The 15,825-nt window shown below is 44.0% G+C and overlaps 5 protein-coding genes across 5 annotated transcripts; all 5 read left to right on the forward strand.

The window, feature by feature from the left end:
- Positions 1–3,459: 3,459 nt before the first annotated feature.
- On the forward strand, positions 3,460–3,881 carry BDBG_16917 (uncharacterized protein; the record flags this gene model as incomplete). Its single annotated transcript, XM_031724768.1, has 2 exons — positions 3,460–3,519; positions 3,573–3,881. The coding sequence occupies 2 exons, from the start codon at positions 3,460–3,462 to the stop codon at positions 3,879–3,881; spliced, it is 369 nt and encodes a 122-aa protein (XP_031578025.1).
- A 462-nt stretch (positions 3,882–4,343) lies between these two features.
- BDBG_03928 (glutaredoxin domain-containing protein) lies at positions 4,344–5,734 on the forward strand (the record flags this gene model as incomplete). The annotated part of the gene is made up of 3 exons (XM_031721466.1): positions 4,344–4,493; positions 4,728–5,118; positions 5,287–5,734. 3 exons carry the CDS (start codon positions 4,344–4,346, stop codon positions 5,601–5,603), a joined length of 858 nt encoding a protein of 285 aa, XP_031578026.1. The 3' UTR covers positions 5,604–5,734.
- A 1,143-nt stretch (positions 5,735–6,877) lies between these two features.
- BDBG_03929 (60S ribosomal protein L9) lies at positions 6,878–8,676 on the forward strand (the record flags this gene model as incomplete). Its single annotated transcript, XM_002625824.2, has 5 exons — positions 6,878–6,923; positions 7,613–7,660; positions 7,789–8,044; positions 8,337–8,514; positions 8,626–8,676. 5 exons carry the CDS (start codon positions 6,878–6,880, stop codon positions 8,674–8,676), a joined length of 579 nt encoding a protein of 192 aa, XP_002625870.1.
- Positions 8,677–9,737: 1,061 nt separating this feature from the next.
- Positions 9,738–11,802, forward strand: BDBG_03930 (triacylglycerol lipase; the record flags this gene model as incomplete). Its single annotated transcript, XM_031721467.1, has 4 exons — positions 9,738–9,833; positions 10,018–10,148; positions 10,264–11,086; positions 11,158–11,802. The coding sequence occupies 4 exons, from the start codon at positions 9,738–9,740 to the stop codon at positions 11,800–11,802; spliced, it is 1,695 nt and encodes a 564-aa protein (XP_031578027.1).
- Positions 11,803–12,334: 532 nt separating this feature from the next.
- On the forward strand, positions 12,335–15,769 carry BDBG_03931 (uncharacterized protein). The gene is made up of 4 exons (XM_031721468.1): positions 12,335–13,039; positions 13,190–13,311; positions 13,412–13,565; positions 13,666–15,769. Exons 1-4 carry the CDS (start codon positions 12,967–12,969, stop codon positions 14,973–14,975), a joined length of 1,659 nt encoding a protein of 552 aa, XP_031578028.1. The 5' UTR covers positions 12,335–12,966; the 3' UTR covers positions 14,976–15,769.
- The last annotated feature ends 56 nt before the right edge of the window (positions 15,770–15,825 follow it).

Raw genomic sequence — 15,825 nt, forward strand, 5'->3', positions numbered from 1 at the left:
TTAATAACTACAACAGATTGATTACAGTTAGCTGACTAGTAAATACTGACATTGTTCTCTGCACTGGCAGTCATGCTATTCTTGATTATCTGTCTAAGTACATTGTCAAGGTCAAAACAGACACAGAATCCTATCATCAGATTGTTCAATAAGTGATTTCAAGAGCTAGTTCAAGTCACTCACTACTCTCTACAGTTGTTAAACTTATGAATCAGCTCATTGATGAGTGCGATTGATCTGTTCAGAAGATTTATCATCTTCTTTTAAATCTTTCTTTATAAATGAGTTCTCACAAGTCAATTGCAGTTGATTGTCAGCTCAAATCTTAACATCATCATAGCTATATTCTTGAATCTGATAAATTATAATATGATTCATTCTTTTTGAAAAAATATAAGCAGTAGTCAACTGAATTTGAAGATCTTTCATTTCTTGAATTTCTTCAAATCTTTTCTCACAGTCATTAAATTAAGAGATATCTCTGTGCAAAACTCTGAGTGTTGATCTACTTTTCTATTTATCAGTTCAAAACTGATTCAGAGAACTATACTCATATCAAACTTCTTCTTCATCACTCTTTTCATTAAATTGAAGATCTCAAGATTGTTGATCTTCTCATCTCTTGACCCTCTTTTACAGAGATCTTTAATTATTATCATCTTTCTCATAATCACTCAGTTGATGCCTATGATGAAGACATACTGGAATCAGAACCTGAGTTTGAAGATGATCAGAATGATGAAGAGAAGCTTGATCTCTCTTAAGTATTACTCACCTGTCAAAATTCACAGTATGATAATGATGATCTCATTGATATCTGAAACTGTGAACAGCTTGATCATCAGTTCTTAGATTTCAACTATGATTGAAGCTCTCATGTTGACACTTATATCAATCTTGACATAGAATTTTAAAACAATATGAAGACTGACTTCTCTGCAGACACTACTCTTCATGAATATGACTCACTCAAGACTCTAGACTCTGATCAACATCTTCTTCATGACACTATTCTCTATCATTATACTGAGATTCTTAACAGCAGATTTCTGAATCCTTTGCTAATTAATCTAGATAATGAAGATGACACTGATAAAACTTATCTGATTATGATTTTATCTATAACTCTTCAAAATCTTGCAGAGGCTCAAGATCTCTCAATCTCAATCATTCAAGCTGTGTCAACTGATATAGCTGCTCACTTTATTAACACTCAAACCTTGCATGTGTTATTTCAGCTTCTTATACACAAGAACATGTTATATGAACTGCTCAACTCTCAAAATCTTCAATCTTTGCAGACTCTTTTTAAGAATGTTCACTATCTGTTAATTGATGAAAAGTCAATGATTGATTTACAGCAACTCTCATGAATTGATCAGACCTGTCATTACATATTCTCTCATAAGAATGCTCATTTTGATGGTCTCAGTATTATTCTCAGTGAAGATTTCTATCAGCTCTCATCTGTTTTTCAAACTTCACTCTATTATAACAGACATATTGATTATAAAGAAGACATTCAGAGCCATCAAATCTACTTAGCTTTTAGTAAAATCATTCAACTTACTGTGATTCAATAATAAGTGAATGAAGATGTCATCAGCTGTCAGTTCTGTGAGACCTTGAAAAATCTTTGTCTTGATCAGTTAACTCTGAATGATTGAGAGTTTCTTTCAAAGCATGTGCAGGCTCTTATTCCTCATAAAGTCTCAGTCTTTGAGAATGCAATTCACATTTATACAAAGAAGTGTCATATTCATGTCTATAATGATGATACTATTCAAAGCTGTAAACAACCTGTTATTAATATTCAGATCATAAATGTTAATATAGACACTTCTCAGTTAGATTCTGATAAGACTGATAATCTTCATTAGAATCTTTCTCTCTTTATCAGCTACTGAATCATACTTCTACAGAATATTTAAACAGACTGCAGCCTTATTAACAGTGCTCTTGAGACTCTTCATAACATTGTATAAAGTTCAGATGTGAAGAATTCTTATCAAGATTCTTCATTTACACTGCTAATTAATTTTAACAAATATAACAGCTCTGCTTATTTGAAATGAGAGAATCTTAAACTTGTGTCTATCTTCTGCAGCTGTCATGACTTTTCTCATGTTAATCAAGTCTGCAGCTACACACAGTTCTCTATTACAGTTGCATATACTATTACTGTTTATAAATCTCAAGGATTATCACTTGATCAGGCCATTCTTGATATTTCTGAGACTGAATTTCAGACTGATCTCACATATGTTGTGATTTCACAGATCAAAACATATCAAGGTCTTCTATTTGAACAATTCTTTGATTATTTCAGATTTCATCAGTCTGATGATGGAGTAAGCAGAAGCATGCAGATGTATGAGATTGATTATACAAGATATCAAAGTTAACAGATAACTAAGTTATATTTCTTTTCTTTTTATAGATCTCTGTTAATCTATATTTTATATAGTTTCATTCACTCTTTATTTCATCTTTTTCATAGTTTACATTTGATCTGTTCATTCACTTATTCTTTATTACTGTAAGTTCTTTATTCTCTGTTCTATCATTCTCTCTGTCTGTTCTACTTACAGATTCACTGAATTCAATCATTGAATTTAATGAATCTATTACAGTCAATTCTATTATAATCACTGAATCTGAGAATGAGTAATTAGCAGTCTACAGAAGGTATTGAAACAATCTGAATATTGATTTATACAGCTCAGATTTAATATAATGACATTTTTGACCTGAGAGATCAAGAATCTTCTGAGGTCTGTGTTATTGAGATCTGTGTTGCATTATGTGATAAGAGATATTGAATTCTTACAGTCATCAACACATGTATGAGAGAAAGTGAATGAATTTCAGAGTGTTCTCTTTCTCTTTGAAGAATTCATCTTATCTCTCATCTCTCATCTCTGTCAGCTGTTTTTTTTTTTTTTTTTCAGAAATCATGTTATTTATCTCTATTAATTCATCAGAAGTTCAAAAAATCATCAATACTGTTATTATAGCTGAAAACAACATCTTGAAACACATTCATTGTAAGTAAGATTCTTAAAATAATGAAAATTGTAATTCTAACAGTCAGTATAGTTCTCAACAATCTTGTTCAGTCTGTCAAGCTATCAGCTGTTAATCTTATTCTCAGTTCTGTATCTGTGTCTGTGCCTGCCTCTGCTGTGTCTGTCAGTCCTAGACTATTAAGTCAACTGTTGACTCATTTGACTGAAAGAATGTCTGAGAAGCTGTCAAAGAAGCTACAGACTCTCATCAAATTATTCTGTGCTTGTAAGTCAGTCTTATAAGAGAGTTATCAGATTAATACAAAAATCAATACAAATTATAAAGCTCTTCTTCTACAATTCTGTGATACTGTTTTTACAGTTCTCTGCAGTCACTGTGTCAGAGAAGAAGACTCTTTTATCATCTGTATCAGCACTCTGAATCAGTGTCATGAAGCTTGTACCAGTTGTCATTATAATAGCACTGAAAGTCACTGCTCTTATCATAGAAGTGAGTTACTTTTCAATATAAAATATATCAATTTCAATACAATTAACTAATAGTTATATATAGTCAATGTCAATAAGAAGAATGATAAAGTGAAAGAAAAGAAGCAGAAGAATGAAAAGAGAAAGAAAGTTAAGAAGAAGAGTTTATTCAAGAAGCACTCTATGACTGAGAATACAGAGACTAGAGTCTTGAAAAAACAGATGACAAGTGTTGAGTCAGTTGATGATCATGATATTGAGATTTTGACTCTTTGTGTTGAAAATGAGGCTCTGTGCAAGAAGAATGCAGCCCTGAAGACCAAATTCAGGACTATTACAAGCCTTCTTCAGGTCACTCAAACTGTTCTTAAGAATGACATATGAGCTGGCAGGGCAGGGCAGGGTGTTTTTTGTTTTTTTCCTTGCTTAGTTAGCTGATGCTTTTGCACTGAAAAATGAATCTCTATATGTTTTTACAGTTCTATTCCTTCTATTATTATTAATAATAAGCTGTAAAATCAATCTTGCAGGGCCTTCTGTTTTGAGCTTAGCTCTGCAATGTCTTTGCACACAGAGGCTCGTGTGCATTAAGATATTTTTATTTTCTATTTTGTATCTTTCCCACCTAACTAAATAACTTCCTACTTATTATTCCCTTTCCACTCCACCAAACTTCTTCTACTCCTACTGACTCCTACTGCTGCTTCGTCGAACATCTCCCTGCCCTCTTTCTTCCCTCCAAAATTCCATGATTAACCATCCCATTACTTCCCCCCCCATCTCCCGTGGCTGTGGTTGCGTGAGAGTCGTGTGCTCTCGTCGGCACCCCGTTATCCGCCCTCCATAATGAAGCGCTCATCCCCAGCTTTCCCTACCCGACACGCCTCCTTCCCCACTGCCAGTGGTCACCGAATCATGCTGCCGTCTGCCCGCCGTAGCATGAGGTTATTGATGATGGCCGTGCTTGGGGTGGTGTTTTTAATATGTTACTTGAGTGTAAGTACAATACATATCTAACTTCTGGCATTGGGGAGGGAGGGCGCGGGGGGCGGGCCGCACGCGCGATGATCGGGATATAATTAATTGAGGCTGCCCCGCCCGCGCCGCCCGCCCAACCGTCCCGTCCAACAAAGAATTTGTTTAACTACTCTACATACACTGCCACGCATGCATGGACACGATAACTGATCAACTGCGCGGCATGACGACATTATATATAAAACATAACAGGCCAACGCAAGTCGAATCCAGAATGAAGAATTCTACCAACAAACCGTCGAGGCGATAGATGCCAGAGCCTCGCGGAGACTCGGCGAGATGAGCGGCGGCGGCGACGACGACGAGAACCTCTTCCAGAAGCTGCGGACGACCAAATTGGCGCCGGAGGATAGGCAGGCGATCGCGGTTGAGCGGCAGAGATATGAGAGCCCGCTAAAGATGACGCCTCCTGGTAGCGGTGGTGATGGTGGTGATGGTGGTAGTGGTGTTGGATCAAATGAGAAGTCTATCGCGGGGAGGAAGAAGATGCCTGCCGTCTCGCAGCCTGCATTATCGGAGAGTAATCATGAGGAGAATCTGGAGGTGGAGGCGGAACTTAATGCTATTCTTAAGAGGTCGCCTGGTATGTTTCCCGCCCCCTTCTTTGCCCGTTATCACAAGCCATGCCAGTACTTTGCTCTCTTTCTTTCTTTCTTTCTTTCTTTCTTTCTTTCTTTCTCTCCGCGAAATACAACCGGAAAAAAAAAGAAAAGTACCATACCTAACAAATCCCACCACCACCATCCAACAGTCATAATATTCTCCAAATCCTACTGCCCCTACAGCCACAAAGCTAAATCCATCCTCCAATCCAAATACACCATCACCCCCGGCCCCTTCGTCGTCGAGCTCGATATGCACCCTCTCGGCCCGCAGCTGCAGGAGGTCCTTGGGCGCAACACCGGCCGCAGAACCGTGCCAAACGTCCTCGTCAATGGCATGACCATCGGCGGCGGAGATGATATCGAGGACCTCGATGTTACGGGCCAGTTGGCGGCGAAGATAAAGACTCTGGGCGGGAAGAGGGTTATGGAGATGCGGGTGAGGGATCAGGGGACGTCGCTTTGATTTTGGATGAATTCTCTCTCTCTTTCCTTCCTTCCTTCCTTCCTTCCTTCTTTCTTTCTTTCTTTTCTCTTTTCTTTCGGTCTTCCCTTTTAACGGATGGACAGAAGGTAGAACATGGTTTCTCCCTCCCTTAGTTTCATTTCTCCCCCTTCCAGCCCTAAATCCCGCCCCCTCCAAGGGCCCCAACCCCAACACTAGGAGCCTCCACGCAATGATTGGCATGCCATGAGTCTATAATATGCGACACACCACGATACGAGGGATAAGAACGAGATTCGCATGAAAGAGGAATTTCAGATATATTTGCTTTTATCTGTTGTTTTTTATGTTGTTTTTTTCTTTTTTGGTTTTACATCCGCAGTCTAGTTTTATCCGCGTTACGGTTTCACGGCGTTCTGGGAAATTTTCTTCCTCTTCTTCTCCTCCTCCTCGTCGCTTTCCTTCTAAAACGAAGAAAATAGAGGGCAGTGAGATTCATGACATAAACTTGAGCTTAGTGGACAGTTCGGTATGGCCTGGTTCTGGTTCTTGTTCTGGTTTAAAGAGCTTTATATTGTTACTGCATGCATTTTTATTGCAGCTATCGTATAATGTATATGGGTACCTATGTGTACTCGATTAGATATATATCAGTATTATTGGGTTTATGATTGTTTTGAAAAGGGAGAAGGTTCTCTGAGACGGTGGAGAGTAGTGTCCAGACGAGAAAAACTGGACTCTACGCTGTGCCGAGAGATGTATATAGAGATGCCAATTTGAAGGTAGGTACGCGATTGATTGATCTGTCTAGGAACAACTACATTGGGGCATATTCTCTAATTTCTCGAGACTCTCCAAAAGCATATGGCACCTCAGTCCCTTTATAACCGGATGATGACGATGATGATTCTGGTATCTCAGGGCTTGTTCACAATGAATTGATCCAACCCAACCCTAGCCACCACCCACGCTAAACCCAAAACGCAACCTAAGCGACACACCCGAGGACCAACCCGCACAACGCTGACATAATCAACCCTTCTCCGAACCCAACTTCCCACCAGCAAAATATCGCAAGGGCGAAACTAACTGTGCGTGAGTTTTGCTGCGAGAGAATTGTGCGTATCTCGAAGACGAACAACGCCGACGACGACGACCAACGACCACCACCACCAACCCCCCCCCCTTCCCTCGCCTCCTTCTTTTTTTTTTTTCTTCTTCTTTCTTTCTTCCCTCAACCAACTCGGCCTGTTTTCCCCCGCGAGAGACGCCCCCGTCGTCGTTACAGATTCAAGATGTACTACGTCTACTCCCAAGAGACGCTGCCGATTCCGGATGACGGTGAGAGATTTGGATTGTTTTTTTTTTTTTTTCTTTAGTCTTCGTTTTTTATGGTTCTGGCTTTTAGAAACCCCCCCCCAAGGTCTCCCCGTCTTCTGTCCACCTACCCAATCCTAGCTTTGCGCGCGCGTGTGTGTGTGTATATGTGTGCGTGCGCTTGAGTGCATAACCTGTGGGCTGGAGCGGATATGGGACGAAGGCGGATACGAATTGAGAGGAGGGGAGCGTATGTGTGTGTGTGTGTGTGTGAAGAGGGACACATTTGCTACCGTTGGGGAGAACAGGGGATGAGGTGGATGATTGGATGGAGGGGGTATGTTGCGAATGGGGATCAGGCACAGAATTCAATGGCGAAATTTTTTTTTTTTCGCGCGCGCGGCTACGATTTCACGATCTACGATGGACGGGATTGATGATTTTTAAAAAAAGCAAACTTGATATATTCGATGATTTTTTCGATATTCTTTTGGGCGGCTGGAAACAAATAAGGGGAAAAAAGTTATATTCTGGGCAAATTCGATTCGATAACAGACACAGACACAGACATAGCACCTACGCACCACACACACGTACACACATACGCAAACAACGCTACACACGTCGCTTTTGTATATTGCTTTGTCTAGAGGAGGCAGGGAATCTGAGAATATGATGTGCTGACCAGCTGTTTTTGCTTCGACGATTTATAGTGAAGGTGCACATCCGCTCGCGGGTCGTCACCGTTGAGGGACCACGAGGTATGCATCTCTCCTCCTCTCTACGTGTGGTTTGCGAAGGGATATTCCGGAGCATACCATATAAAATCACTCCCGTCTCAAAAAAAAAAAAAAAGGAAAAAGAAAAAAATCTGACCCAAACCAAACAGGCAAACTCGTCAAGGACCTCTCGCACGTCTCCGTCTCCTTCAGCATGCCCAAGAAGAACGTGCTGGCCATCGAGATCCACCATGGCTCGCGCAAGGCCGTTGCCTCCCTCAGAACAGTCCGCACCGTGATCAACAACCTTATTATCGGCGTCACCCGCGGCTTTAAATACAAGATGCGCTACGTCTATGCCCATTTCCCCATCAACGTCAACATTGAGAATAACAAGGAGACGGGACTTGCTGAGGTTGAGATTCGGTATGTATTTGTCTCTTTCCTTTTCCTTTTATATATATATGTATATTTCTTTTCTTTTCTTTCTTTTCGTCTTTTTATGAATGTTTTCGCTTTTCTTCGCTTGCGATTGGTTGGTGGGGGGTTTGCTGCTATATATTTCTTTTCAAAGACCATGCTGCAGATATAGGTTGAGCAGATTCAGGGTCAGGGAAAAAAGAAACGAGCAAAACGTGATGCCGTTAGACGAAGGATGGGATCGAACAACATGGAAAACACACGAAAATAGCTAATCTCTTCCTGCCAAAACAAATAGAAACTTCCTGGGCGAGAAGAGAGTCCGCCGCGTCATCTGCCAGCCCGGTGTCGAGATCATTACCTCCGCCAACGTCAAGGATGAGATCCAACTTTCTGGAAACTCGCTGGAGGGTGTTTCACAGAGCGCTGCTGATATCCAACAAATTTGCCGGGTTAGAAATAAGGATATCCGAAAAGTAAGGAAACCAACCAACCAGTCCCATCTCTTCCTCTGTCTGCTATGGGACGGTAACCCCGACATCCATGACTTCCCAATTCCCATATACTAACTATGTCCTTTCCAATAGTTCTTGGACGGTGTGTACGTTTCGGAGAAGGGTAATGTCATTGAGGAATAAAGGGGCGGGTTCACTATCTAGATGATATAGCGATCGGGAACAAGAAAAAAAAGGGGAAAAAAAAACTACAAAAAACAAAAAGGGCAGAGGAATGAAACCTATTTTTTCAAACAAAATTGAAAAGAAGTCCAAGAAAGAAAAACCAAAAAAGGCGGATCATCAGGCCCGTTTTTCTGTTCTTTCTTTTCCTCCTTTTTTTAAACGTGAAAATGGGACATGTCCTCTTTCTTTTTTCTTTTTTCTTTTTTTTTTCCCCTTCCTTTTTTTCTAATTGGCCTTTTTTTTTCCTTTTAAGTTTTACCTACTTTTTCCCCGTGCAGGAGTTTTTTTAATTGACGTTCCTATTTTACTTTAACGACATGCGCTTCTTCCATTTCCCCCCATTTCTCCGTTCCACTCATAAGGCAACCTTTGAACATAACGTGCCAAGACCTGATGCCAAGAAGCTGTACTCCGTATACATATATGACAATTGCTGTCCCAACGATTGCTTCCGGGATTTAGGGGCAGGCTACCGGGCGCCAAACTATGCCTGTTATATTCATAACATCGCTTTTTCCACTGCTAAAACGGAGAGGCACTAGTGTCACTGCCTTGGTTGAGGGGACCAAAACAGGGCGGGCTGCACATGAAGCTTCCAAGCTACTGCCCTTTATACCTGCCCCTCTGCTGAAATGCTAATTCTTGAATTTGTAGAGTGTTCTATTATTGTCTAGATCTTTTTGGAAAGAGAAAAACAAAAAGGGAAAAGAAAAGGAACCAGAAATCTTACAGATAAAATCCCCCTTGGTGCGTAAGTCTAATGCCTTGCCGTTATCCACCAAACCCCCTCAATGCTCCCTTGAAAATAAAAGCTAAACACAGGTAAAGGAGCGGAGGTTGATCAGTCAGTCATCTAACAGGCGAAAACAAGCCTCTCGGCTCGGCAGCCCTTTCCAGTTTGTTTAAACTCAAACAACACCATGCCCGCACCCATCCCAACAGCACGCACGACCACAGCACAGACGGCGCCGCAGAAAGACAACAAATAACACAACACCCCACAGCCACGCACCAAAGCCATGTCCATCCTCCTCACCAGCATCCTCCTCCATAGCTGGGATATCATCTTCTCCACCCTCGCCGCCCTCGTGCACATCTTCCAGACCTGCAAACATGTACGCTCACCCTCTCTTCCGTAGGCGGAAGGGACAAACAAACCATGCTGTTGCCTCCGCTACTCTTGCTGTTACTATTTTTGATATCCTACGACACACTATTTTCTCTCTTCTCTCGCAGTTACTGCTTGTATTATTTTCCGCGTTGGTATATCTCGCTTACATTGGCTGGTGTCTGCTGCAGAGATTGTATGTCTGGTGGTTTAGGAAGTCGCCGGAAGACCTTGCGAGGAAGCGCGTAGCGACCGCTGAAAGCTTCGAGGAGTGGCAGGCTGGGGCGGTTGCGTTGGATGAGGCGTTGGGGAATGATGTTTGGTTTGTTTTTCTTGTCTTCTTTTAAGCTTGAATCCTTTTTTTTTTTTACCCCTTATCGGCCAGGTTTACTGATCCTTTTGTTTACTTCTTCTTCTTGCTTTTGTCTACGTTACAGGCGTGAAAGCAACCATAGCTTCCACTATGACCACCGCGTCATTAAACGGCGATTACAAAGTATCCGACAAGCGAAAAATGACAACGATGTCTGGACCATCGTCCATCTTATCCGGTCTGGGTTGGTGAGGAATCTAGTCAACATCATCTCGCCGCAGCTCTATGATCGTGCCCACTCGGGGACCAAACTTTTAATCGAAGAGTATATCTCGGAACTCGGACGCGCCATTGAATACATCACTGCTCTTGAAACCGTGCCCCGCGACCCCAAGGCCTTTGATTCACAGGATAAATTTCAATTGCTCTATGACACCCGACAGGCGTTCGGCAGGTCGACGTTGATCCTGCAGGGAGGTGCCGTATATGGGACCTGCCATTTAGGTGTTGTTAAAGCACTGTATCTGAGGGGATTGTTACCTCGAATCATCACCGGTACCGCCACCGGAGCTCTGGTTGCGGCACTCGTGGCGGTACATACTGATGATGAACTTATACCAGTGTTGAACGGAGAAGGGATCGGTGGGGCTGTTTCCGATCAGTCGATTGAGCAGAAGCGATCCAAGGGATTCAAGATTCTTAGGCTTCTCTCGCGTGAAAATGGATACGGATGGTTGTCTTCATTGGTCCGACGGGCTGAGGAGTATATTCGAGATTGTTATTTCCCAGATCTGAAACTTCTAGAGGGGTATGTGAAGTCCACTGTTGGTGAAATGACCTTCGAGGAGGCATTTGCGAAGACAAAGCGTTCCCTGAACATTACCATCCCAACTGCTGGGGGAGCAGGGACTCCAAATCTTCTCAACTACCTGACAGCGCCCAGTGTGGTAAGATACTTGTTTCCACTCCTTAGTTGGATGTTTATTGGGAACTCATTCTGTAATTAACATTATTTCAGTTGATATGGTCGGCTGTAGCCGCGTCGAACGTTTCATCCGCAACGGCTTCACGGGTAACTCTATACTGCAAGGACGAGACAGGAGCTATCGTCCCGTGGCCCGACGCAGAAGGTCTCCTCTTCAGGTCATGGCGTCAACTCGGTTACAACGAGCGCGAGTGTCCGCTTTCCCGCCTATCAGAACTGTTCAACGTGAACCATTTCATCGTTGCACAAGCTAGACCATTCCGGGTGCCCATATACTTACTAGAGGTCGAGCAGCCCGGAAAAGTGGTCTCCCGCCGCTGGGTCATCCTCGAGCGCACCTGCCACATTATAGGTCTGGAAATCCGGCACCGTTTGCGCCAGCTTGATAGTCTGGGTCTCCTGCCAACGCCACTCCGCCGCCTATTAATCTATGAGGATATACCGGGTCCACATATGACGATTCTGCCAGAGCTGGGGTGGATGGATTTGTTGAAGGTATTCAAGGCACCGCCTATGAGGGACGAAGAGCTTAGGGGATGGATATTGAAAGGGGAGCGGGGGACGTGGCCTGCTATTGCTGCTGTTCGGGTTCGGTGCACTGTGGAACTGGCGCTTGAGAAGGGGTATCAGGTTGTGAGGCCGCGGTCGAAGCCTGGGTTTGGGTTTGGGGATGAATGAGGGGTGGAAAGGGGTTTCTTTTTTTCTTTTTCTTTTTTTTTTTTTTTTTTTTTTTTTTTTTTGCATTGGTGGTTACGGCTTTGGTCTGGGTAAGTTACTGGTTACTGTTTTGTCTGGTATTAAGAGCGTAGTTTTTCGTGCTGTTTTAGACAGGGTAAGGCCATGGATAGTTACTTTGGTGCTATTTTTAATTCTTGTTCTTTTTAGTGGTTCATATCACTGTAGAATTTTCCTTTATACTGGATAGACGCGTGGATCCTCCCTATGCTGTGGTCGATATATGGCCATATTACTCTGTATGCTCTACTCCGTTATCAAACCGCGGATAAAGAGATGACGGCATTATTTTATGCACGATGACATAAAGTGAACAGCCGGGACGCTAAACCCGTTCAGGAGATGGGCAGCACCGGCACAGCTGGCGGCATTAACTTTAATCCGGGAAGGTAACGGCGGTACCTCTGCCTTGGCCCAGCGGCACTGCCAACGCCAGGTACTTACTTGCTTGCTTGCACCCACGCGGCTCTCACTATCTCGATCCTGCTCTCTCCTCTGCGTTTCTCCTCTCTCCGCCTTTTACATATCCTCACCACTCACCAGGCGCCGTGACTATACACCATCTCAATCACTCACACGCTCTCCCATTTATTCTTATATTAAATCCCCCCATGTGAGCAGGTCGCAGCTATTTTCTCCTCCCGCTTGAGAATCACCAACAATCGTTTTTTTTTTTTTTTTGTTTTTTGCTTCTTATTACAATACCACCAGACGGACACGGGACACGGACACGGACACAGGCAAGCTTCCGCAAAACTCATCCCACAACCACCAGCAAGCACCATACACCATACACCGTACACCGTACACGCTTCCGGTTCTCGAACCCATCCCCGTGCCGGAAACAGGTGTTTTCGAAGGGGACTCGAGAAACAGCGGGTCTTTCCTGTTTCCCTTTACTTTTCGAAAAACCTACCCTTACTCACTCACTTGCGCATTATACAATCCTGCCGCTTTTTCAGAGCGGACCGACCCCCAGTAGTCTTTATTTTGGCGCGCGCGCGTGGGAGCCGGGACAGGATAACCAGCCCATCATCAATTCAGCATCATCTATATATTCCCGCCGCCTTTCTCCCTCCCCACCCCCCCCCCCCCTTTTCAGTGAAGATGGCGGTTCAAGCAGCTATGATCGCGGACACCATCACCGCGATGAAGAGGGCGCTTGAGCGGCAGCGGTCAGGTTTGTGGTTTTCTTCCTCTCTCGCTTTTCCGCTTGTGTATTTTGTATTTTTTTTTTTTTTTTTTTTTTTTTTTCTTGTTAACCTCTTTTACTTCTGCTCATATCTGGATCTGGCTGACATATGATTTTTTTTTTCTTCCCTTCTGTTAGTTACTGGCGTCGACGACCCCATCACACAACCCACGAATCGCGGAAATAAACTTAGGATAAATGCGGAATATGTTCATGAGGGAGCTCTTGGGTTCATGGATGGGCTGGAGTTTTATAGAAAGGTATGGGAGAAAGAATAAAAGAGAAAAAATTCTTTGTGTTTTGCGCTTCGAAGAGCGAGAAAGCTAATACGGGATGTCATCATTTTTGTTCATTTGATAGAGGATCAATCATGCCGGTTATACGAGGGATATATTAGAACGCAATCCGCCCAAATATGACTCTGAGGGCGATGAATTGGATGAAGAAGACGCGGAGGAACACGCCGATCCTGAATTGGCGGACGAAAATCCGTTCGGGGAGATACACCTGGAAGGTAGGTTGCTGTATCCGATACAAAACCCCCCGGGATTTTGTTATTCCTCTTCAATACGGATCAGATATGTCCTAACTCCATTTTTTTCATTCGTTCATAGAACTCCTCGGCCCTCTGAAACATCCTTCCCAACTCGCGACCCACCCATCCATGTCCCATCCGTATACCTCCAAAAGCCTACAAAAGATGGTGGACAATGCCAACGCAAAGCTTCGACAGGAGCAGGAGATCCTCCATAAGGCCAAGAGACTACACAGGGAGCTGCTGGGCGATGCACCTTGGATGCCTTGCGGCTTTTTGGAGACCATGGACGATAGAAATATATTTGACCCGAATTACGGATTTAATAGCCATCCCTCGTCAAAACACGGGAATGGGAGGGGTAAATCGGGCCAATCCTCGCGCAGAGGATCGGCTGTGGATCAGGCTCTCCAGACAGGGAATAAGTTCGCAACAAGCGTGCCGAATCACGACGCCTTGGATTACGCAGTCAATGGCGTGTCTGCCGCGCAGCGCAATGCTGGTCATGATGTTGAGATGGGTGATGCCTCGGAGGAGCCGCTGGAGAAGAAGGACCCAGTTGATCCCGAGAAGAAGGTTATGAATGAGCCCACCAAACCAAATGGGCAGGCTGTATCTCCTCCAGAGTCTATAAATGGAGATGACATATCGAAGAACGCGGAGGCAAAAGGACAATCGTCGAAAGCAACTACCGACGAAGATCCTCTCAAAACCAAAGAAGAACCTAAGGATAGCACCCCCGTTGATGCTACCGCCACTGCCAACGGAGATGACATAAACATGGATAAAGATAAAGACGGTGACCGCACAGAAGACGAAGCAGCCGACGGCAACGACGAAGGAATCTCCTCTCCCGAACCCCCACGCCGCATGACCACCCGCGCCCGCGCAAACCAAGCCGCAAACCAACCCACAACCCCAACCTCTTCAGACACCGCCCGCTCCGACACCCCTTCCTCCTCCACAGCCAACGACCCCTTAACCATGCACCCCATCTTCGTCCTCCCTCCCACCCACCTCGACCGCACCTGCGGCCTTCCCCCCACTGAAGCCGACGAAGTCCGCCGTATGCTCTGGTCCTATATCCAGAAGCAGGAAGAGACGGTGCGTGCGTCGCAGCGCATGTACCAGATGCTGCTGGGCGCGTATCGGAAGAAGCAGCTGGTGTGGGAGTGGTGTAAAGCCGAGGGCCATGTGGGGGAGTTGAGCGATGGGGAGGATTGGTATGATCGGGAGCAGTGGGGGTTGGGGGATGGGGAGGATTTGAGGAAGGGGGCTGATGAGGATGAGTTTGATGGTGGGGTGGATAAAGGGGGGGGGGGGGGGGGTGGGTCAGGGACGGGGACGGGGACGGGGTCGGGGAAGAGGGGGAGGGGGCGGAGGACGTGATTGATTTTTTTTTTTTTTTTGTCTTTTATTTTCTTTTATTTTCTTCGATTTTGAGGTTGGGATTTTTGGACTTTTTTTTAGCTGGATTCGATTGGATAAGATTGAACTGGGATGGCATTGAAGGATGGATGGATGGATTGGTTGACTGATTGATGAAATATGAACGTGCAAAACATCTGAGATATAGGCAGATAGGGCGGAGCCTCTCATTTTTTTTATTTTATTTTTTTTTGATTTTTCTTCCCCGTCTCGCTTTTCCCCTGTTGGTATTCTTCTGCTCATCGTCGGTGATTTAGGGATTTAGCGAACCGTTTTTTATTCTTTTTGTTCTTTTCCCCTCCTCTGTACCCTACCATTCTCTCTCCCTCTTCATCATTGTTATCTTTATCTCGCCGTCTCCTTTCCTAAGCCTCTATTCCTATTCCCTCTTCCCTTTCTATCTAATCTTCCACCCATCCAAGGCGGCTTTGGCTTTTATTAATGTAGGTCGATTGGGTGCTTTTTGCTTTGGCTTTTGCGTTGTTCATCTTCCCGGTGACCTCCCATTTTCTTCCTGCTGGTCCACCAGAGGACCTTGTAACGATAAAAACTGAATGCTTTTTCTTTCTATATCCTTCATATACTTCATCAATCTCAGCGTGAAAATTCCCAGTTACGTTAGTAAAAAGGCAAAAACTCAATGACTTCTCTTCTATTCTCATTTTGAATTAAATGTAACCCCTCTCTCTATACGGTATATCGCCCGCCGCTTACCTAGGTGCTCCCATCTCTCCTAGGATAGCTATAGTTATGTGTACACATGGGTAACTGTAAGTTAGCAGAAGATGCTCGCGTTGATGAAAGAGTATCA

The sequence above is a fragment of the Blastomyces gilchristii genome (assembly GCF_000003855.2).
Source record: "Blastomyces gilchristii SLH14081 genomic scaffold supercont1.6, whole genome shotgun sequence".
Taxonomy (NCBI): domain Eukaryota; kingdom Fungi; phylum Ascomycota; class Eurotiomycetes; order Onygenales; family Ajellomycetaceae; genus Blastomyces; species Blastomyces gilchristii.